The 23,112-nt window shown below is 41.1% G+C and overlaps 1 protein-coding gene across 4 annotated transcripts in view; it reads left to right on the top strand.

Annotated features, from left to right (window-relative positions):
* The window catches only part of LOC121882364 (disheveled-associated activator of morphogenesis 1-like), a 52,301-nt gene that overhangs the window by 14,082 nt on the left and 15,107 nt on the right, over positions 1 to 23,112 (top strand). Inside the window, exons 1-4 of one of the 4 annotated variants that reach the window (XM_042390574.1) lie at positions 1,302 to 1,550; positions 1,670 to 1,753; positions 15,455 to 15,744; positions 18,501 to 18,590. In XM_042390574.1, coding sequence (XP_042246508.1) covers positions 15,559 to 15,744; positions 18,501 to 18,590 — 276 coding nt within the window. In that variant the 5' untranslated portion in view covers positions 1,302 to 1,550; positions 1,670 to 1,753; positions 15,455 to 15,558. Of the gene's footprint in view, positions 1 to 1,301; positions 1,754 to 15,454; positions 15,745 to 18,500; positions 18,591 to 23,112 lie in introns of those variants that run through there. The other 3 variants (XM_042390573.1, XM_042390576.1, XM_042390575.1) reach the window with 3 other exon arrangements.

Genomic DNA, 23,112 nt, shown 5'->3' with positions numbered 1-23,112 from the left:
TTCTCTCTCCTCCTACGTGAACAGGGATGGAGAGGTGAATCACCATCCCTCACACACACACACACAGTCTCGACTAAACTAACATTCATCTGATTGTACAGCTGTTGATTTTATTGTGTTCATGACCTTTTTCCACAGAGCTGTATCAGTAACATCTGACTGAAAAACCAGTCCTCCCATATATATCAATTATTAATGTGTTCCAACAGCAACACTTTGTTTCATGGGAGTAAGCTCATGGTGACATATCAGCATTTTTATCAGAAGTCAGAAACACTTGTTCATAAGTATCCTGAGATGTTTCCTGTTGTACATTATTCATGTCTGGAAGAAAAGAGACTATTCAAAACAATGTATTTAGGTGCTGGGATAAAATCCGCCATTTTTTTTTGCTACTTTTTTAAAATTTAATTAAGAGAGAAAAGATAGTGGAGGTCTCTCGACGCCTAAATGAATCACAGTTTGAGCAGTAGTTGCTTAAGAGTTTTCTGACAGACAATAACCTTATGTGACTTCAGTTAAAACACATGAATGGAGAACCTGACCTGAGTTATTAAATTACTGACTCTCTCATGTGAAATATTACAGTGAAGGTCAAATTACTGTTGCATTGTGTGCGTCTGCCTCAAGTGAGATACTTATCTGATGAGCATCCTGTATAGGAAATCGAATTCCTCTCGTCGTTTGTATTACGTCTGTGTTTGTTCGGTCAAAACAAATATCACTGTGTCAAAATGTAGGAATGTTTATGGATGTTGGATGTAGTGAGTCAGTAATTAGCTGAGCTGCAGGGGTGATGTTCTCGCTGTAAATCTTACGGGAGTGTCTGGGATTGTTTAGATTAAAAACCTCTGGATATTTTGTGAGTTGTTTGGATGAATCCTGCAGTTGGTTGTGTTTCAAAGTGTTTTATTGCTTACTGGAAGAGATTAAGATAGATGATTGGATCTATTCTTTCTGACTTTAACATATTACTTCATTCGCTAAGTACCTCTGTCACACTTTCGCTGCCTCCCATCTCTCTGTCTACCTCCCACACTCACATTCACACCGCACACGTTTGACACCTTGGCTTTATTTTCCTCCTGCAGCTCTCCAAACAAGCCCTCTCCAAACAAACCCTAAACAAGTTGTCCGAAGCCAGAGGGGGGGGGGGAGGGGGTGTGTGTGTGGGGGTGGGTGGGGGGGTGAGCTGGGCGGTGGCCACAGCTCGGCTGCATCCTATTAGGACTGGGAGTGTTGAAAAGGGGTGTGGCCTGGAGCCAGTAACATCTGTGCCTGTCCCCTCTGCCCCCACGGCATTCTGCAGAGAAAGACAGAGAGACGGAGGCTAGGCAGGGAGTGGATACGCCGAGCGCAAGTTCTCGCCGGCCAGCTGGCTGTTTGCAAGATCTCAGAACAGCAGCTCATGGTGTATAGCGAGTTTATCCCTTGTTTACACCCCACCTCTCCCCCTGCCATCACAGAAAAAAAAAAAAAAAACTCCATCTAAATGCTGCCTCTGCTGGGATTTTCCTCACGGATGATTTTGACAGCCTCTGTGATTCAAGGTGCTTATTAGCCACTGCAACCCCGAGCTGTCGACTTTAAACCTGCGTGGATTACACACCTTGCGAAGGAAATGCGTGTATAAAAGCATCGTCTTTTTTTTTCTTTTTTCTGTCGACAGTGCAGAAATCTGGATACTGCAGTGAGTTGAGGATATAAAGGGAATGCTCAGAGCAGAACAGAGGCGAGCTCACTCCTGGACAGGGTAAGAATGAATCTCACTATTCTTCCCTGTAATCAAATGAGTGCAAGGGGAAAGGCTGAAGCCGGCTATCTGCTGATTGGAATGTGTGTGTGTGTGTGGGCTGCATGTGACCGGCAGATAGTCTGAGGCTATCAGTTTGCGTTGTGTGTGTCTGTGTGTGTGTGTGTGTGTGTGTGCATGAGAGGAGTTGGGGTTGCTGGTCTGCTTCATCACTCCCCACAATACAGACTAGATTCCACTCAACACGACGTAGGTGATTGTGTCATGTCTGTCTAATTAGGAGGTGTTGGTGCGGAAAACGGTGTTGCCGTAGTAACCGGGGGAGGGTAAAGGAGGGGGGAAGATGAGAGGGTGCTCCAACCGTCCCCCCCCCCCCCCCACACACACCCCTGGGGGCTGATTTCACGGTGAGAGAGTTGTCCTCTGTATGCGGGGAATGCCCCATAATGACAAGGCTGGTCTGTTGATCGGGTGAGGTGGTGGTAGAAATATGTGTTCACACAGGCTGCTACCTCCCACCAGCTCCTCTCTCTGTGGTTTTGGCGAACGCAGCCCGTTATCAGTGTCAAGTGAGTGCGAGTGAGAGAGGATGGCATACTTTTTTCCATGATGAGAGGGGGGGGGGGGGGCGGAGTGCAGATAATCAGGTCAATGAAAAGGAAAGTCACCTTGAGCAGAGAAGGGGTCTCCCAGCTCACTTCCTGCCACTGCCCATCCTTCTCAGGTTCCACTCCCTCTCACCTTCTCTCCACAGCTCATGTATATACATCGCATGTCAATACTATACAGATTGTAGTACTACAAAGGACTAAAAGCTAGTCTTTGTAATTCAGCCGGATTTAACGATGCTGCTGAGTGACGGCAGGCTAGATTGCAGCCTGTAATCCTTAATGGTTTTGTTATTTGTTTTTTTGTCCACTGAATTAGAGAGACAATCCTATTTTCTCCCCTATAAACATCCCGAGCAGATTAAAAAGGAGGGTAATGTGCGGTGGAAAGGGGCTTACATTAAATCACCCACCCAGTTTGCACCAGTCACCCACCGCTCTGGTTGCCATAGCAACTGAGGAAGAGGTAGGGATTTTTTTTTTTTTTTTTTTTTTTTAAAGGACAGGCTGCAGCTCATGGTATCCTAGAAGAGATTACAAAGCTCTCCAACACCCCATTATTGACGATCCGAGTCTGTTTTACTGCTCAGAGATACATTTGTGACTAATATTGCGCTGGGCCCAGCTGGAGTACACATGATGATGTTTACTGTTCCTTCTGACACACAGAGGGAGATCTTGATGGCTGCTATTGGTGCTTTATGACATTTTCAGTTGCTCAAAGTCCACAGGTCATAAGTGAACTAAAGGTTTATTTCTTTGCTGGTGTTTCTTCTTCCAGTTTTCTGTCATTCAACACTGATTTACACTGATGCTGATCTTCTAATAGTTGAATCTTTAATGTTGTTAGATGCACCGATGTAACATAGATGATACTAATTCTTTTCTCTTCCTGTTGATAGTCAAGAAAATTGATCCTCTAGTTCAGTGGTTCAGTTCCCAACCTTTTTTTTTAGTCAAATATACCACCACAGGCCTTTTAAGAACATTGTAAAAATGTTACTGTAATGTTTTAATACAGTTTAACTCACTACTACCAGCTGTGCCTTCCAAACATTTGTCCATTACTTTTAGCTAAGGGTTTCGGCTAACTCGTTTTTACGCGCTCTCGGTCGCAACATGTGGTGTTCAGGTGTTACAGCTGACTCAATATGTAGATGTATTTTTTTTTTCAAAGTCAAATCATAATTTCTATTCCACTACTCCACAGTCTTTCCACGAAACAGCTGGCAAGTACAAAAGTACACGCACCCCTTGTCGGGAATCGCTGCTCCGGTCGAGTCTTTATTACATATACAAACACTCTCAGCGGCACTGTATCCTTCTTATAACTAAAGTATGCTTTCCTGGTTATAAAGTGATGGATGTAAGTGCAGCAGTCTGACTGGTAATCCGGTAAAGACCCTTCTCTCATTATAAATTGATGTTTCTTCATTCTCCAGTCTTAATGAAAGCACACAGCATTTTTCCCATTATCCGCTCACTCAATATGCTTTGGTTCATCAGATCCAAGACAATACAGTACATGACTTCTTAAGCACTTTGGATACAAATCAGAATTGCAAATGAATATTGCCAAGAAAAACAGCCTCGTAATTTATAGCTCAAAACTTGAACCTACATGACTAATACAGACCATTAAAGTCAACATCCATGCTATATGTTAAAACACTCCCCGTTTTGTTTTTTTCACAATTAAGAAGCAGCACTTTTTCGTGATGCGCTATTTTTAAACCAAACTGTTCTTTTTTTAGCATTTTTTTTGGAGCAAAGCCAATGAACCGAACTCAGATGACGAAGCTGAAACCCTGGCAAAGATATTGTCGTGTGTTTGAGTAGTTTCTTTCTTTGCCCCGAGTCTAACCTCCACTTGAAGGTTTGACCTGAGGAAGAATGCTAACATGTTATGGGTGGGGGGTTGGAGAGTCTGTCTGCAGAACAAGTTTGACAACCTTGCCTGTGGAAAGAGCAGCCGCCTTTTAACCTGCTTTTTAATCTCTGTCCTCCCTACATTTCAGCCGCACACTCCCCAAATCCTAAATGCACATTTTTGCTTTGTGCCATTTTTCATTAATGTAAGAATTAAAGTGGAATTCCACCACAAAGGCGTTTTTTTTTTTTGAAGATAACATTCAGTCTTATCTTTTACAAAAAAAATCTGCTGTCTGATCTGTGACCATAGGCAATTAAAGGATCATGATGTTTGGTCAAAGCGTCCTGGAAGTATCCTGTGGATCATCATCAGAGGTATCGTTTATAGTTCTGTGCAAAACACGCTACTGTTGCACATTAAAGTGTCAGAGTTAAAGCAGACATATGGTAAATGCCATTAAACGAACCATCTCCAGGCTTTGAGGTCATTGTGGCATCTCTTAGAGGAAAAAAAAAACTTGTAAAAGGTTAGAAGGTACCACAGATTTAAATCCACCAATGATTGAGTCTTTCCATAGCAACCAAACAACTTTACTGACAACATCTGTCTATCAGCACTGGGTTTTCAAAACCCCTCGTCCCTGAAATAACGCCGTGGCCTCCTCATAGACAAAACATTTCAACAGTTCAGATTATCATCTGTTGCTCGAATGAGCATTCAGTCAGAGTGTGAAGAATGAATACAGTAAGCTGGTCAAGTTGCTTTGAACACAGCGTTTATCTTTCTTCATTTCCTGTTTAATGATTCTTTTTGAGATTATTAAACAGGTGTGGGTAGAGATGCACAGGCTGGTTTTGAAGCGATAACATCTCCAGACGAAACGTGTGAAGAGCACGAGTGTGTGTAATGAAGAATGACGCAGGAAACTATTAGATTACTTTCATGCAACAAGGCGAATAGAGTTCCCTGCTTTCAGTTACAGCAGATACTGTAGCGTCTGTGTGCTCTGTGTACACAACAGTAATAGCTTTTAGCGTCTGGTGCTATCGAACTGTATGCTGAACCGTTTACCATTTAGGCCTGTGGCTATTTGTTGAGTATTTTTTTTAAATAATAAATTAAATTAGTTGTCCATAAAATGTCAGAAAATAGCAAAAAAAAGTGCCCGTCACTGTCTCTCAGAGCTGAAGAAGTTGTCTTCAGACTGCTTGTTTAGTTCAACCAACATGTAGAAAACCCAGAGATGTTCAGTTTAACATGATGCAAAACAGGCAAAAGCAGCAAAGCCTTGCATTTGAGAAGCTTGAACCAAATTGTTTTGCTTTTGGCTTGATAAACGACTTTTGACGACTATAACATAGTTGTTGATTTTAATGTTCTGTCGATTAACTAAACAATTAACCACTATACTGACTATAAACTACATAATTCTGAATTGATTAAGTTTAAGTAGTTCTTCTTTTAGATATTTTCAGCTTATTCACTGTTAGTTTAATTGCACAGCCCTGACATACTTTTTCTAATATCATTGGTTTAACCAGGATCATGTAGAAACAAACAGCCCTGTTGTTACGAATGAACACATACAGTATATCAACACATGTCACGACAAATGGAAAACTCCCACACAAAAAAGCATCCTATTACATCTCAGCATCTGCAGAACACAGCCCAGAGTCACTACAGTAACACTAAAATGTTTTCTGCTGGTGAAAGAAATGCTTCCTTTGTCTCCGTGTCTCTGTATGTTAATCCTGTAATCTGAGAGTCACTTCAGCACCGCTCCCTCAGCTACGCGACATTAACGCTCCAGAAGCAACGCCTCTGTCATATCTCGACGCACTACCTTGTAAGGTAAAGGCACATGATCACACACACGCGTCGGAGCAGAGCAGACCTGCTACTGTAATACTTTCTAACAACAGTTTTGACGGCTCTCTGTCGTCTGACTGGTTGTCGCCGGGAAGTGATTGATTTTAATCTCCTCTTAACCTGCCAGTCAGCGTTTCTATCATGGCCCAGTTATTTTCTGATGTGTGTCCAAGTCTGCGTGTGTTTACTCATTGTGTACTCAGGGCGCCATTAAGTAATTGGCGAAGCGAGTGCTGTGCTCTCCAGCTGTGCAAGACAATCAGGCACCTCTGCTGTTTTTACTGTTGCTAAATCGGCAAAATACCACTTTTAATATGAGAATAATCACCAAATTACTTCCTATGTTCAGAAATAACATTAGTTATCAATAAAACTTTAGTTTGTAGTGATTGGTCTTCGCTTTGACCAGAAACATGATTTGGGGTTTTTCTTCCATGGGAAAAGTTTAGCAATACTTACTACAGCTGCATTGAGAAATAGACTTTTTTCATTACTTTTGATTGTTGTTTATTATTGAGCGTTTTGTGGTTGAAACCCAACGCTGCTGCTGTCAAGTCAAACTGTTTTGAGTTTCGCAGGTTAAGCAAGCGCTCAGTGTCCAAACACTGTGTTGCTGATTGATTTTCAGCTGGGCAGCTCCAGGCTCAGGCTGTGTATTTTCATGAAAGGACTACCAACCAGCCTTCGCTGTGTGACTCCACAGCCTTTTGTTTGCAGCTGTCCAAATTGATCCAGAATAAATTGCCAAGTGCGGTGCACAACAATCTTGGGGGTTTCCAAAAAGTCCATGAGCCTCTTGTGTTGAAAATAAGCGTGGCTTGTTGCTGATAGTGCAACCCAGTGTGAACTTTGTCTCGACGTACACATTTATACTAGACGGTTCTCTAGTTGTTTGTCAGTGTGAGAAACACAATAATGCTGCGTAGTAGAGTAGCATAAAATGGCTCCACCTCCATTTTCGAGTTGCTTCGCATTGGAAATACCGTGATGAGATGATCATCAAATCGCAAGTCTGATCCATCCCAAATCCTAAATCAGAAAAGAAGATTAAACTTCTGTGCGCCAAATGCCTTTCTGGTCCACCCATAACACAGCTGCAGCCATATTCTGTACACCCCAGCACGCATTTAACAGCAAGAATATATTTGTTGTCATCACAGGTAAACCCGAAACAACACATGAAATAATTTTGGGTTTTATGTGGCTGTTGAAGTGTCAGGATAATTAGATGCATGAATGAATGTGAACTGGACTCTCTTAGGTTCAAGAAATGGCTTAATAATAGTACAATTGTACTTTATTGATTCCATTTTTTGTGAGAAATGTCATCTTCATTATTGCTCTTCACACAGAGGTCAAAGGTCAGGGCCAGACAGAACAATCTCCCTGGAGCGGGGGGGGGGGGGGGCAGGGTCTTCCCCAAGGACATTTCAGAAAGGTAGATTATTGGTAATTATAGTGCTTGAGCCTAAAAGAGAGTAAACAAGCAGACTGCACTGTTGACTTTGCATATCTTAACTCAGAGTGAAGCAACCCTGCTGCCTAACATGGGTTTCTTGAATTAATTGCCATTACTGCCATAATATTCTCATTTTTTCCCTTTGGCTGTAGAACAGTTTTTTTTATAATAAGAGACATTCTGCAGGGAAGCTGCTCAGCTGCATCTCATCTCAAACAGCATTAACGCTGCTGATGAATTAGACAGTCGTAGTAGCTGTAGATAGCAGAAATTAAAAGTACATCTCGGAGCCAGAAACTGCTGAGAGATAACAGCTGGTGCAGAAGAAGGTATTTCACACATATGTTTTCAATACACTACTGTCCACTGTGTTCTCTCTCCAAGGTTGAATTCTTGTCTCAACAGAACACATTGGCTTATTAGCGTCAGCTTCAAGTTGACCTGTTAGCGTTTAAAAATTATACACAAAACTACCTATTTATGACAGCAATTATTTTATAACAGGCTACATAATTACTTAGTTGAATGGTTTTTTTGGGGGGGGATTTGGTTTAGGTAGGGAAAAAAATGTTTAAATGAGTACTTTTTACTGCACAATTTCCTTCATGTCTGGCAGTATTTAGTACTTCAATTTGCCCTTATTATCCGTTTCTAAGTCCTTGGATCGAACACCTCCAATTTCATGACCACTTATTATTAGGAGTACTGTGGCAAGGAAATGGCACAGTTTGATTGGCTTTTGTATAAGTGCCCTAAGTAGCACCAGGGAAATCTAATCCACATTTTCCACTAAACAGTTCGCTGTCAAGGGCTGCAGTTATTGATTTTTTTTCCATTATTGATGAATCTGCTGATTGTTTTTTGGATTAAACGATTAATTGCTTAATTGTGGTCTATAAATCCTCAGGAAATAGTGAAAAACACCCATCACAATTTTGCTAGAGCACAAGATGATGTCATTAAATCTCTTGTCCAATAATAAGTCAAAAACCCTCCAAAAATCAATTAACTTTAATGTAAAACCAAGAAAACCAGAAAATTCTCACATTTGAGAACCTGGAAACATCAATTGTTTGACACTTTTCTTTCTTTCTGCTTTCGCTCATCGTTGCAGCTCGATCGCTGTCCACACAAGAGGAGTTTGAAGAGATGCGTGAAATATATCAAAATCAAAGGAGAGGAAAAGGAAAAGAGGCTTTGGCGAAGCTACATGGAGACAGCTGGATGAAAAGTGTCGGGTCAACTTTTGAATCCATGCTCTCTGTTCTCTATTCCTCTTCGCACATGTTTAGTAACGTGAGCGTCTTCTCCGTGTTTAGCTTAAGATGCTCCTCTCAACTTCTGCCTTTTCTCCAGCGGACGTGACAGTTCAGCAGGTTTAGCGGAGAGATCTTCAGCAGGCACAGCGCTCGGGTTCAGACTCACTTTACAAACACTGGGATTCTTTTTACAGTTTGGACTCGCGCCAGGTCACCCGCCAAACCACATGGTCAAAAAAAACAACAAGGCTATCCGAGGATAGAAATCTCCTGCAGACAAAGAGAGAAGTGTTTGTTTGAATATGGGTGGGCGGGTTTAATTATTGGATGTGTATGAATGAAGGAGCATGAAAAGAATCTGTGTTGTACTGTAAGCAGCGGCCTACAAGAGGCATGATGTTTCTCCAATGCAGGCCAAGAGTCTATTTATGTCGGTATAAACACCATTCTTGTTGATATGGAATAGATATATGGAAAGTACAGCTGTTACATGGCATTATCATCATTTTGTAGACTGTTAACATTTCAAACATGCCAAGAACAAAGCTAATTCCTGGAAGTAACCATCAATTCTGCTAACTTTCACTCTTCGGACCACTATGGATCAGCTCGGCTGGTTAGGTTGTACATTGTGATTGAAGCTCTCAGTTGGAGCAGGTGACAGCGGAAGGTGTTGTTCAGGGTCACAGGGCTCACCTGGCTATGAGAGGAATGTCCTCTTGTTCAAACAGGCCCCTGTTATGTTGGGAACCTTGACCGTCTGACAGACAACCTCTGGGGGCTAATGTCAGAGCAGTCAGGTCTCACAGGTTAACAATTACAGCGCAAACACAGAGCCTGCATGTTAAAACCTCCGTTTCTCTTTCTCCCTCATCGTCTTCGTACCCTCCCCACATTGCCAAGCTGTGGCACATCCACTGGTTCCTGTAGCTGGACGGGGACCAACGATGTCCTACTCTGGCTTTAGAGTTTACACAAAGTTTACAGCTCGCTTTAGCTAATGGAAAAGATGGGCAGTTTTGTGGACTAATATGGTCAAAGAGGGCTTTGAAACGCTTCCTCCTTTCATGCTAGAATAGACGGTGAGTGTGACGCCAAGCAGCTGCTGCCGAGGCCTCTGGTAGTCTATTTGGAAAAGTCAAGGATGTGTCAAAATAAATACACTATTCATTGTGTTAGTAAGAGTGAGCTGCTGTGTACTTTATCCCACATGTGGCCTTTTGGCTTCAGGCACCTTGTCTATGTGGTACACTGTAAGCCTTTTTCATTCACTGTACTTTGTATATAAAGGTACATTTTGAGTCGTTATTTAGAAAAGAGGGATTATTCTTGTAATGGAACATATTAGGCCATTTTTAGTATTGTTTGACAGTTTGAATAGCGAATACAAGTTTGTTGGAGAGTGAAGAAGTAATTCACACTAACGTTAAGTGTGTCTGATTAAATGGTCATTGCAACAATTTATTATCCACACAGTTTACCTTGGGACAAAAAATTAAATTGTTAAATAGTATCTTTGTGCTCTAAAGTGTTTTGATTGTATTCCTTATTTGGGATTTGCTTCTTTTGTCATATTAAATGAGGCATATAAAACAAAGATTAAAAAAAAAACTTTTACGCTGAAATGTGAACATTTAATGATTGATTTTTAGATTTCCTGCCGGACTGGTAAAAGTCCAGAGACTGCTCTAAAATTGAAAATTACAGCTGCCGGACAGAGGAAACAGATGAGCCAAAAGTGACTAAAATGGGACGGTGATGGAATCAGGCTTTATTTAGGTAGACCTCAAAACTGTCTTTTTATAATTTCACTCTACGTGGACAAAATTGCCCTAGGAAACATCCTCTCTTTCCCCTTTAGAAGAGACAACTTTAGCCGTCTGTCGCCTCAACCCACATAGTGTTAAGCATAGTGACCCACAATCTTTGATTACAGCTAAGGACGTGACCTGACCGGGTTAAATTTAGAGATTCATCCCATCGCATATGATGCATTCTGTCTGGGCGAAGCATCTGACTTATAGGAAATCACTGGGAAAGGTCAAGTAATTGCGGTTATGTTCAGCGGGCTGCCGGTCACCAAGAAAAGACGTCCAGAAATTCCTGCAGGTCGGCGCTGCCTCTGTGGTTATGATACTTGGCGTCAAACCACTTGGCACAGCGGGGAGGGAGACTGTAGAGCTGTTTTTGTGACATGCTGAAGACAGCGTCCTTGTGGGTATCTGGACACCGCGTCTTTATTTCCCCAGACGGCAAATAAGGTCTTGTGCACTTTATTCCATTATTCCTGCTTGGAGTCAAGCCAGCAGGTCTGAGAGCACACACACTGCAGCTGTCTTCTCTCTCACAGCGTGTTAGTTCTTGTGTGCTTGCATGAATTAATAGTATTTTACTTATCAAACCTTTTTGATATTTTGGTGAGATTCAAGCTCTGTCTTGTGTCAAAGTTTTACCCTTTTATTATCATTTTTTAAAAATCTATTCCATAATGTTGCAGCTTTAGCAACAAATTGTCCTTGCTAATGTTTGAATAGCTGTAACCAGAGAATCAAACACTACATAAAGTTTAATCTGATACCAGCTCACATTAGACAAAATGGGCTGTAAAATTAAAATACCCTCAAGCATCTGGACCTCACTAGATCTTCACCTGGCGGTACAAAACTTTCTGTAATGTGCTCAACCCTCTTCAGCAATGCTGTTCATTTATGACAGCTGATCTCTATGTATTTTTATCCACAATATAGAGGCAGGGCAGTTGGGGAAGTAGCCCAACAGAAGATGAGTTGGATTACTTACATTTCCCACATAACGGGTAAAATTGCAGTTGCCAGATCAGATCAAATCTATAATCTTGTTTACCAATCTAGTAAACTTGGAAGTGAAAGTATAGTGGTGAGGATAATAAGGCTGATTGAGGCATTGTGCTCCACTAATTAGTTGAAATTCCCTTGCCTGTCATTCGAACAACATGCAGGCTGGGTTACACTTTTCGACGACTAGTCTGAGGGTTTACAGGAAGTCCTGTTTTTTTACCCACGGTGACCAAGCTGATCTCCAAAACAACAAAAAGCCCTCACGCACCTCTCACCACGGCCATTGTAAACACACCCCTCTAATCATTACTCATTAGGTCTTTAGAGGGAAACTGATGCCGAATAGGAAGGAAGGGGAGATGACAAGGTCTGAATACACTAATCCAGGCAAATTATGGTCTCCATTTCAAACAACGCAGTCTCAAAGGGACCTTATTGTGTAAACGATATAATTAAATCTTTCAGTGCTTGCCCCCACAGATATGCTCCATTGTACTTTCCCCTCAGAAATGATGAGCCTGCATCATTAACCATTACCATGGGGCTGAGGGTGAGGTTGTAAGTGTGGAAAACTCACAGGCCTGATAGATTATGTGTCTCACGGCTGCTTATAAGTAACAGTTCTACTAATGATGACGTGACCGAGCCAGTTTGTCTCCGGAGGGTTTGAGTGGGCCTTTGGATTTCATCTAAGAAACATCAGTATCTATGGACCTTACTGTGATTAAATTTTAATTTTAAAGGCATGAATCTGTTGTTCATCTGCTGTATCTCTGAGAAAACAAAAACATTTTTTGTGAATTCCTGTTTAGTTTTTCTCAATTGCTTACACACGTTTTCTGAAAGCATACCTCATGTTCTCAGGACTCTACACACGAATCCAAAAACACACACACACACACACACAAAAGGCAAAAACTCCACGAATCTCTTGCAAAATGAAACTCTGCATTCCAAATAATGTTTTGTCCGCTCAAAACGGTATTTTGTGTTCAAATGACGCACACACCATCATATGAAAAGATATTTCTAGGAACGGACTGACCACTGATGTGCTCAATGAAAAACACTATGAATGAAAAACACTGTTATGAATGATTTATCAGGAGACTCATGCCTTTTGCATTTTCAGTGTAACACTTACTAAGTATGTACAGTTGTCTGTTGTAAAATATTTTTGTATAATTTTTTATGCAAATGTAAAACACGCAAATATACTGTAATACTAACAAAATATGTTTTTACTTTTTCCCCAAAGTACTGTATAAATCCCAACAAACACATCATCCATCGGCACCACTTAGCCTCTACCATCGTAACATTGTGATTTAACCCCCCCGCCTTGTGATCTGTCCATCTTTTGCATGGATTAAATTACTGTTATTGGCTTTTTACTCACAAAGCTTTCATTGCACTTGATGAGTGTAGTTAGTTGTCGTCAACTCGACCTGGTTCACTGTCTCTCCTCTGCTCCGCTCAGGGGAGCATACAAACCCGGAGAGGAGAGAAACTCAGCGTGGCCATAAATGACAGTAAAACACAGTAGAGGCCGTGTTTGTTTATGTTATTTACCGAATTTATGTGTTTCATTTCGGCTCAGTGTAAGCGTCTACTGCATTTTGCCGTCATTTATGGTCGCCCTGAGTTTCTCTCCTCTCTTCTGTTTCACCGCGGGTGTGGCTGAGTGCTCCCTGTTTGTGCGCTCCCCTGAGCGACGCAAAGGAGAGACAGTGAACCACGTGAAGTTCTCAAGGTGAGAGCAACACTTGATACATTGCTGAAGGTGCAATAAAAGCAACAGTAATTTATTAATGTAATCCGCAGATGAACCCTCCACCCCGACAGTATCAACATCCATTGCAATATTTCACTGTGGACATCGTCATGTGCCAATTCTGTAGACATCACCCAACCCTAATCTGTAAATTGTTTTACATACAGAACAAATAATAGAAAAATATACTGTATACAGTAAAAAAAAAAAAAGGCTGCATCCGGCTACAGGCAATGTTCTCCTTGGCCAAGCAACGGGGGAAGTGTCGCCTAGCATAGCAAATCCAACCCTGAAAAGCTTCTACAGCTACAGTATATCTGCACATGCATCCTCCATAGCTTGCAGAAGAGGTACACGAGTATTAGGGTTGCGGTTATAGACTTTCCACCTCCAGGCAGAAAAAAACTCCTCAATCGGATTGAGAAATGGAGAATATGGCGGGAGATAAATTACTGAAAAGCGTGGGTGGTCAATAAACCAGTTGCGGACTAGAGAAGCCTGGTGGAAACTTAGTCGTCCCAGATGAGAGCATACCTGGGCTGCTCTGGGCCATCCATCTGGTCTGGTGGAATGAGAGTGTTGTGTAGTGTGTCCAGGAATGTGATGAGACAGGCAGTGTTGTAGGGGCCAAGGGTGGCACGGTGATGGATGACGCAGTGGTGGTTAATGGCTGGACACATAGTGATGTTCCCTCCTCGCTGGCCAGGGATTTCGACACAGTGGCCGATGACATTCCTTCCCCTTCCTTGTCCCTCCGCGAGGTTGAAACCAACCTCGTCGGTGAAGATCAGTTCATGCTCCACTAAGGCTACATCTCGATCAAGAACTCTCTGAAACAGGCAACGTGACGATATCAGGAATAGACCTAGAGTAATCAATATTGCGAAGTGCAAAACACTGGGATTACAATACTGTAATATGTCTTTACAGTGCTGATATAGTGCATCAATTATGGGACTTATATAGTCATAGCACAATTCTTTCTTTCACAACTCTGTGTTCCTTTCAAACGGCACCACGTAGACCTGTTTCACCTTCATCTGGTTTCGGCGTATGACACAATACAATGTTGATAAATTCACTCTGTCAGTATTTTTGGAATGTGTCATTGTTTTCTATGATTTTACTTGTATTTGCTTTAGTGTTATAGTGTCTCTAGAACCATATTGACAATTTTGGTCTCCTGTTCAGGAGACAGAAGATGTTCATTACCTCCTTGTGGTGGTTTTCTTGCAGTTCTGCAAAGGATACAAATAAAGTGCTGTAAATACTGTGTAGTTAGAATACAATTCTCAATCTCATACATACATGAAACAAACTTTCTGTTTACAGCAATACTGTACAACAGTAATCATTGAGTACTGTATTCATATGCAGTACTGCAATACTATAATGAGATTAGAATTTCGGAAAGTCCGGATAACGGATGCTACTTTGAATCTGCTTAAGTTTGGTTGTTTTCTCTGCCCAGCCTCCCTCATTGTTAGACCATGGTTGACCACACAGTCAACCACAGTGGCCCGAATCTAATCAGATATTATGGCTGTCCTTGGTCTTGCTCTCTCTCGTCCTCTTTGTCCTCATCCTCCCTGTCCTCCTCCTCCTCCTCCTCTCACTCTCGCTCCTCTTGCTATGTTGGCATCCATTGCTCCAAAACAGAAGAGCTTACTTGTGGCCCCTTTATTGCTAAAGGTCTGATTGCTACATGAACAATGGTGCAACATGTGTCTGCCCATGTGAGTGGATAGTACAAAATTTAAGTTTAGCATTTTGTTTGGCAGTGTGTTCCATGTGAACACGAGATTTTTTTCATGAAGATTGTTCCAAATGTAGAGAATTGTGTGTAGTGTTTTGAAAAAAGTGTGGCTTAGAACTGAAATCTGAAGGTAAAGCAGGAAATGTGCTTGTATTTTAGCAGAATTGGTTCAGGGGGTTGGTACATGAATTGAAGGTTGTGTTCATTGTGTCTCAAGTACCAGTGTCAGTGTGAAAGGGTGAAATCTTGACTTCAGACTTACGGTGAACCTTTTCCTTCCACAGTACTCTCTGACGGAGGCCGAACTCTGAGGTGGAGGAGGCTGTAAAGAGGCCCTTAAGGAGCCTCCCACCCTCCCTACCCGACCAGCCCGACCCATCCGACAGCCATGGCCCCTCGCAAGCGCGGCGGCGGCAGCCGTGGTGGCCTCTCCTTCATCTTCTGCTGTTTTAACAGCAGCGATCACCCGGAGATCACCTACAGGCTGCGGGAGGACTTTGCCCTGCAGGCCATGGAGCCAGCACTGCCGATGCCAGGATACGATGAGCTCGATGGCATGTTCTCCGAGTTGGTGGTAAGGGATTATGCTGCTTTTTCTTGTTAAGGAAATTCAGACTAGTCTTTTCTTATTGAAATAGAAAAATAAATCCCATCAAAACACCAAAACCAACAATGAATTTATTTTTAATAACAAGTCTTCTCTTCGTTGCCAAAGTCTGACGTAGCTGATTCCTCTGTGCTGTAGACCTCCGTTGTTGTCCAAAAACTATTAGAAACACATGAATGAACCACTCTGTTGCACTGGGCATGCTCCTTCTTTATGATGAACTCAGCCACTGTAGTTTATTTTGAGTTCATCCAACAATCCTGCTGCTGTAAATACTCACTAGAGCACCAAATGTGTATTAATCCGCCACTGAAAATAGTGAGTAACATTTGCTAAAAACTACAGTGCCCAACTGTTTAAGGAAATTACTTAGCCTTTTTAAAAAATGAAAAAAATGAATTTAAAAAGATTTCTATCTTCAGCAAGAACAATGGTCTGTGCCTCATACTGGATAGGAAAGTATTTAGAGACGGGTTAACTTATTGCTGGTTTTGATCTTTTTTTCTATGAGATTTTTTTGACCATTCAAAAAATAATATAATAATAACACCAGTTTCCTTTGGGAAACAGTTTTATGTTTTTCACATTCACCTGCCTGTGAACTTAGCAAAAGTAAAGTAGATCTGATGAAAAAGATAATAGTTCAAAAGCGAAAATATGCACATAATTACAATCACAACAATTTTATGTAGTTGTGTACAGTCGATTGAAAATAAGTATGTTTAAAATAATTTCATTTTTTGGTCATAACTTATAATCAGTCGATTAGCATTCTTCTATTGACCAGCCTAAAATGTCTCTCTTTTCTCACAGTGCGTATTATAGTGCGGAAGTCTTTGTTTAGTTCATATAATTATCCAGGAACATTTTAAAACCCGATAAAATCTAAAAATCTAAAAAGCCTTTCATCTAACATTTACATTAAGGAGCTGATCATCTTTTTCCTGAATGTACAAGAGAATAAATATTAGTGCTTATATATTATATGCTCAACATCTAGACATTTTGACATCTTATTAACCTCACACAAGGTGTTTTTAAATTATAATCTGACCTCAGTGTTTACCATGTCTGTGACATTTTAAGACAAAAGAACTGTCACTTCCTCCCACTTTACACTAACTTGTGAGTAACGGGGCCAGACTGCTATTCTTTCTCTGTCTTATTGTCACTTCTAATTTGTCGTGCTCTCCCCTCTCCACTGTCCCATTTTCCTCTCCCGTGGTTGCCACAGTAATCTAAGCATGACATTTTTGCACATCAATAGATTTCATTCAGGAACTCTTAATGTCTCGGCCTCCTCCATCTGCTAATTGCGTGTTTTCGTCTACCACCCTTTATGAAGACATAATTGAGTAAGTTGAGTGTGACGACAAGGAGGCTTTCAGTTGCTCTGTTTACCGAAAGGAAAACAGCCACGTGCTTTTTCTTTTCACCCAGGATGAGGCTCATGTGCGTGCATAATCGGGACCAGTTTGCTCGGAAAAAAAGACTCATGTTTTGGAAAAAAGTAGTGGCCATCTGCTCCGTTACGACGAATTAAACCTGACCTTTGAACTTGAGGTTTACTTGAACAGGTTCTCCTGAACCTGCAAGTCAAAGTGAAGCTTCTTCAGAGAGCTGCAGTCAAACAAACTATAACAAGCATTGTAGCATAAAACATGCTGATGCTATATGATCTAAAGAATCAATGAAACATACAGTTGACTTAGTTGCTTTTACCCCATTCAGTGTTTATTAGTAATTCAGGGGATCAATCAATAGTCCACACAACCATTTTAGAACATTAGGACATTTGATCATTGCACATATTGATTCACAGGCTTGATGGCTTTAGCAAAGAACATCCCCATAGAAAATTCCCTGGATGAATAATGGCCATAAAATATTTAACAATCAATCTGTTGGGTAATCCTCATGAACCTAACTCCATTTTTTGAGTAGCAGCTAAAACAGAATAAACCTGCGTTCTTTCTACTGTATTGTCTGCGTGAAGTAAATTGCCTCAAGGTCTTCTCATGAATCTCACCATTGTTCCCATGAAGCTCATTTAGGTTCAGTTGTTTAAGATTGGACTAAAACAGAAATATGTAAAAGGTCAGAAACTCTTTGATATGATTAATTACAAGATGGACCACCGGAGGCTCAAAAGAAAACTTTCTGATGAGTTTTAATTGCATGTAGATACTCAAAATGTCCAAATTCTCTCTGGTATTTAGTCAAACACTTCCCAGCAGCACCCTTTATGTGCCTCTGTGAAATATCTGTTCTAGATTTGACGCATGTTGTTTCCAGATGTTTGTTACCACATGTCGAGCACACAGACCACGCCTTATCTTTTTTTTCCCATTACTCACACGTCTAAAGCCTGGAGGACATCTGATTTTTTTGATTCACAAGTCATTAAATTTATGATGAGAGCACCCGGTAACGTCCCACTGATCTTGAAGAGATTTAGCACAAACCGATCCTGAACTGCAAAGGAGCTCTGGTGCATCTACTCCTGGCACATGATTTTGTTTTGGGGAAAAACAAAATTGATTTATGTAGATATTTCTAAATATACAGCGTAGATCATCTGCAGTGAATACTATCTTGTCCATGCAGTCATCAATAAAGCACTGTGAAGACATAATATTTAGAGTTTGTCCTCTTCTCTTGAGACCCTCCCTTCATAACATTTCTTAACATCTTTTCTGCAATTTTTTTTTTCCACCCTGCAGGATGAGCTTGACCTCACAGAGAAACATAGGGAAGCCATGTTCGCCCTGCCTGCAGAGAAGAAATGGCAAATCTACTGCAGCAAAAAGAAGGTAAAAGACTTTCCTGTCTGTCAGCTACAAAGTGTCGAACTCCGTATCAGACTCCACAAGCTTACTCACAACTGGCTGCCTTTGCTGAATAATATCTGCAAATATCTCAGCTGCCAAGTTTGTGTAATCTCTCCCTTCTTTGATTTTTTTTGGTACCTGAAGCTGTGTGTTTTCTAAAACATAGACCACACAAACTTGCGTCAGTGTCCCTGTGCTTACAACATGCCCTAGCATGAGTATGTTGTCTACAAATCTGTGGAATGAAGATGATTATTTTTCTTCATCTGTGTCATGTCAAGTGTATACAAATGAGATGAAAACACACATTTAAATTTAGGAAATACTACTGTTTTATGCCTTTTTTGCAGCAAGTAATATCCATTGGTTTTTGTAACAAAATAAAGTCAATGTTTTTCCCAAAAAATGAGGTCAGATTTTCAGCAAAACCGGTGCACAGGGTGTAACCTACAGTAATTATTCTTTATGCTGTAATAGAGGTGGAGCAAAACCTTAAATGGTGCCCAAGCTGCAAATAATAGAGTTGGGTGTTATGCAGGGGCCAATCCCAGTCCTGTGACTTTTGTTATTGCCAGACACAAGTATTTACTAACTGCAACTTTTTTGCACACCCAGCTCTTAAATAGCATTTGTATATACCCACATTTGTATATTTCAATCCTGTAAAGTTTATTGTTAATTTTTATAATTGTTCTTATCCCTACCCTTACTTTATTATCCTAATTATTATTCCTGTTGTGATATTTTATTCTGTGTTATTACTATTACTGCTGTAACAAAGAAATGTCCCCCTGGAGATTAATAAAGTACCTACCTACCCACCTATGTACCTACATACCTACCTACCTACCTCCCTCCCTGCGTACTTACCTACCTATGTACCTACCTCCCCTACCTGCGTACCTACCTGCGTACCTACATATGTACCTACCTACCTCTCTACATACCTACCTACCTACTTACCTCCCTACCTGCGTACCTACATACATACCTACCTACCAGCCTACCTACAATCAATTGAACTAAAAAGGGATAGGGATAGACAGAACTAAAAAGTCGTGGTGTTTACACAGTCTATCAACCTTTAACAATGTTAGTAAAACGTAAACAGTCATCATGCTCACAAAACTATATAAACTGTTAAAAATGTAATCGTAGGCATGTGATTGATAATTAAAAATATAATACACATAAATACCTGACTCCTTACGTCAGGAAATATACCTCTGCTGTACCATCAAGGGTACTTTTTATTACATTTGTGTCTCAGTCTGTTATGTATCTCTTCAGTCACAGTCACCTGCCCAATCACTACACACAGTAATAAGTCTCTCTTGGCTGATCAAAGCTTCACCATGAATACCTAACTCATTTAAGAGGGTGTTACACATGGTGCATATCAAAACAGTGATGTGTAGAGGGAGTAAAATGAAGGCTAAATCAAGCCTGTTCCATTAGATAATCCACTAACACGGAAAGCAGTGTCAGGAATGATAAAGTACTAATATATATTGGAAGAACATAGAATTTAATAGAAGTATCTGGTTATAAGTGACTCCAATGACCTCATTTTCTATCAGATTTTTTCCTCATTGTGTTGTCCTCATTGATTGAAACACAGAAAAACTTGGCACATTCCTTAATGGGAGGATTTTTTTTAATCATGTAGTTTCTCCTTTTAGATAATACACTGAACTCATTAAAGCATTCATGTAGCCATAAAACACTACCACTGTGTAACAGTGTCATGTTACATTAAGTCTTGTCTTCATGATAAAAGCACTGTCAGCTTTTCCACCTCTCCCTGTGTATTATTTCACCTTCTGCATGCAGGAAAACACAGACGTCTGTTCCAGTTTAGATCAACTGGAGTTGAGCTTCCCAGCTACCTCTGAATGTGCCCTCACATTTTTTTATTGTAATGTTTCTCAAGGCCGTAAGTATGAGTGTGTAGGATATCCTGCCCTGACTAATATGCAGACGGGGCATGCGGATTTATTAATCTTTTCCTAAATCCGGCAGCAAAGTCAAGGTGTATTGGGATTTAGTCTGATGTGGGGATAGTTGGCATGTCAGTGTACAGCAGATTAAACTGATTTTAACCTGAGTATTGCACAGGGTGACCTTACGCTAATCAATTAAAAAGAGTGTTTTTTTAATGTAGTTTGAAATACTCAAACTTTAAATGGGATGTGCTGTGCTTTTCATCCTTGTTTGACCCTTTTTGTTCAAAGTGGGTACAGAAAGTTTGAATACACATTAAAAATGTCTCCTTGTCATTGATGACAATCTCTGGGCTTGACAGACATTTCATATAATGTTCTGAGACTTGTTGACTAAGTGTTTTATGTCCTCACATATGTCAAACCACCAGAGCAAACACAACAAATTCTGTGTCATTTTGTGTGAAATACTCTTTACTACAAACTAAATTTAAAGTGGTAGTCCAGCGATCAGTATTACACTTCCATAACGTTCAAGGACTCACAACAGACAGACTTAAAAAACAATGGTCAGAATTTAAACAGCAGATGCTAAGATGTCACGACTTTTACTCCCTCGTATGGGTCAAGCTCTAAAAAACACTAGATCCTACGTTTCCCATAATGCAACTTGAAAGAGTCTTTCTTTAAATATCCATGTCTTTCAAACTATGTCCCCAGTTTGTAAGACAGGGTTCCTAAATTTATAAATTTGCTTTCTCCAGGCCCAACCTCACCCTCATGACATCATTATGACATCATCAGGGTTGTTTTCTCATTTTACAAAGCTCCTCCAGGGTCGAAGACGGCAGTATACAAATGTTTTTGAAGGTGCAGCACTCATCATGACTAGTAAACTTTTATATGAGGCTTTAGTCTAAAATTGTCCACTTCAAAGACGCTCAGCTTGATTTATGTAGAAATTATACATTTGTTACTCTTGAGTTGTTGAATTTGATAAGAGACCACCATGATGTTGGCTTGTGACGTGGCCTCTCAGGTTATCATATTTCTGAATTTCTCATTTCAGCCAAAAACACTCTGTTAAGTATTGATGCACTTACTGTACGGCTTACTTTGGCTGAACACAGCATCCACTCGCCAGCAGCAACAAGGCGAATGATGGCGAGAAGATGATGGAAACAGCTTGGTGTGTGTTTCTGTTTCTGCTGTGTCCCAATTAGTGGCCTCATTATGAATAGTCTCGAGGCCTTAAGTAGCCTCATAAGGTGTTTTGAAAGAAACCCCAAAACAAAGAGATCGTGCAGACATGTTTCAGTGTCGGTGCGAGGGCGGAGGAGGATTTAGTCGAGCCAAATCTTAATGTGCAGCATCGACCTGCAGAAGGGAGGAGAGACACAAAGACTGCTGACTCGGCAGCGAGTTCTGGCCCCGGCCCAGACAGATACAGACTGAGCATCTGAGCTCAGAGAGGAAGGCTGGGTGTGTGGAGAAAAGAGGGAAAGGAAGTGCTCAGTTGTCCAAAGCAAACAGGAAGGCCTCACTTCCACAGGTGCAGCTTTTGTATGTGAGACAGGGGGGGGGATGATAAGGAGGAAGGTAGGGTCATTATCAGGGTACTATAATGAGGAAACTCTTTTTTTTGCCAGTCGACTTTTGGCAAACGCGTCCTTCAGAAGTCGGGCTAGGCCGGGAGGAGATAAGTCAGTCAAAGCAGCAAAGCTTTAGCTGTTTGGTTTGGCCGGGCACCTAAGCTGATGAAATCATGCTGCAGAGAATCAATCTTCTTCTTGTCAGCTCTCTTCTACATTTGCCAAGAGACAGATTTACTGATCTGGTTGTTAGTAGAGATTTTTGCAATTAGGTTTCGAATATCATCACAAAAAAAAAGAAGCCTTTAACTTCTGAGAGGACAGAGCTGTAACTGTCCCATTACCCTTGAATATCGAAGATTGATTCCTGCACCCCTGTGTCTCTATTTCCTAATGCGTCTTTGATCTCCATTCTCTCAATCATGGAAAAAATAAATTCCTTGAAATAGACTCCCCACTCTCCTCTCTCATCATGACCCTAAGTAAACTGCAGACATGTCAGTGTTTGAAGAGCGCTGAGTTCCGACTTGAAAGATGAACTCCTTAAGATGCAAAAGGAAGTGGTCCCACCTCTGCGTCTGTTCCACTAATGGACTGAACTTCTTCCAGCACCCGCGGGTCAAGTTGGCAGGATCCGACCTTCCTGTCGCTGCACGATCCCTTGCGGACCAGCCAAAGCCTGCAGTTTTCTGTCAGAGCAGCCAAGTCTCTGCAGGCCGCTTTATTAACTGACGCCCAATTAGTTTCTGATGGTCACAGCTCGCTTGTGCTTAATGGAGCAAGAGTTAAAACGAAAGCCAGGGGGCCTTTTATGTACACGCCAAGTTCAGGGTCAAGTCATTTTCTCCTCCGTGTTTCCCTGGAGTTAGAAAATTAAATCTAAGAAATGTCTAGCAGTTATTTTTCTTTACTTGTAATACAAAAGTGCCTGTCAGGAGATTAATCTCAGCATAAGTCAAAGCATGTCCT

The sequence above is a fragment of the Thunnus maccoyii genome, chromosome 17 (assembly GCF_910596095.1).
Source record: "Thunnus maccoyii chromosome 17, fThuMac1.1, whole genome shotgun sequence".
Classification (NCBI taxonomy): Eukaryota; Metazoa; Chordata; class Actinopteri; order Scombriformes; family Scombridae; genus Thunnus; species Thunnus maccoyii.
Note: the sequence above shows the minus strand (reverse complement) of the source record. Positions and strands in the feature narration are given on the sequence as shown.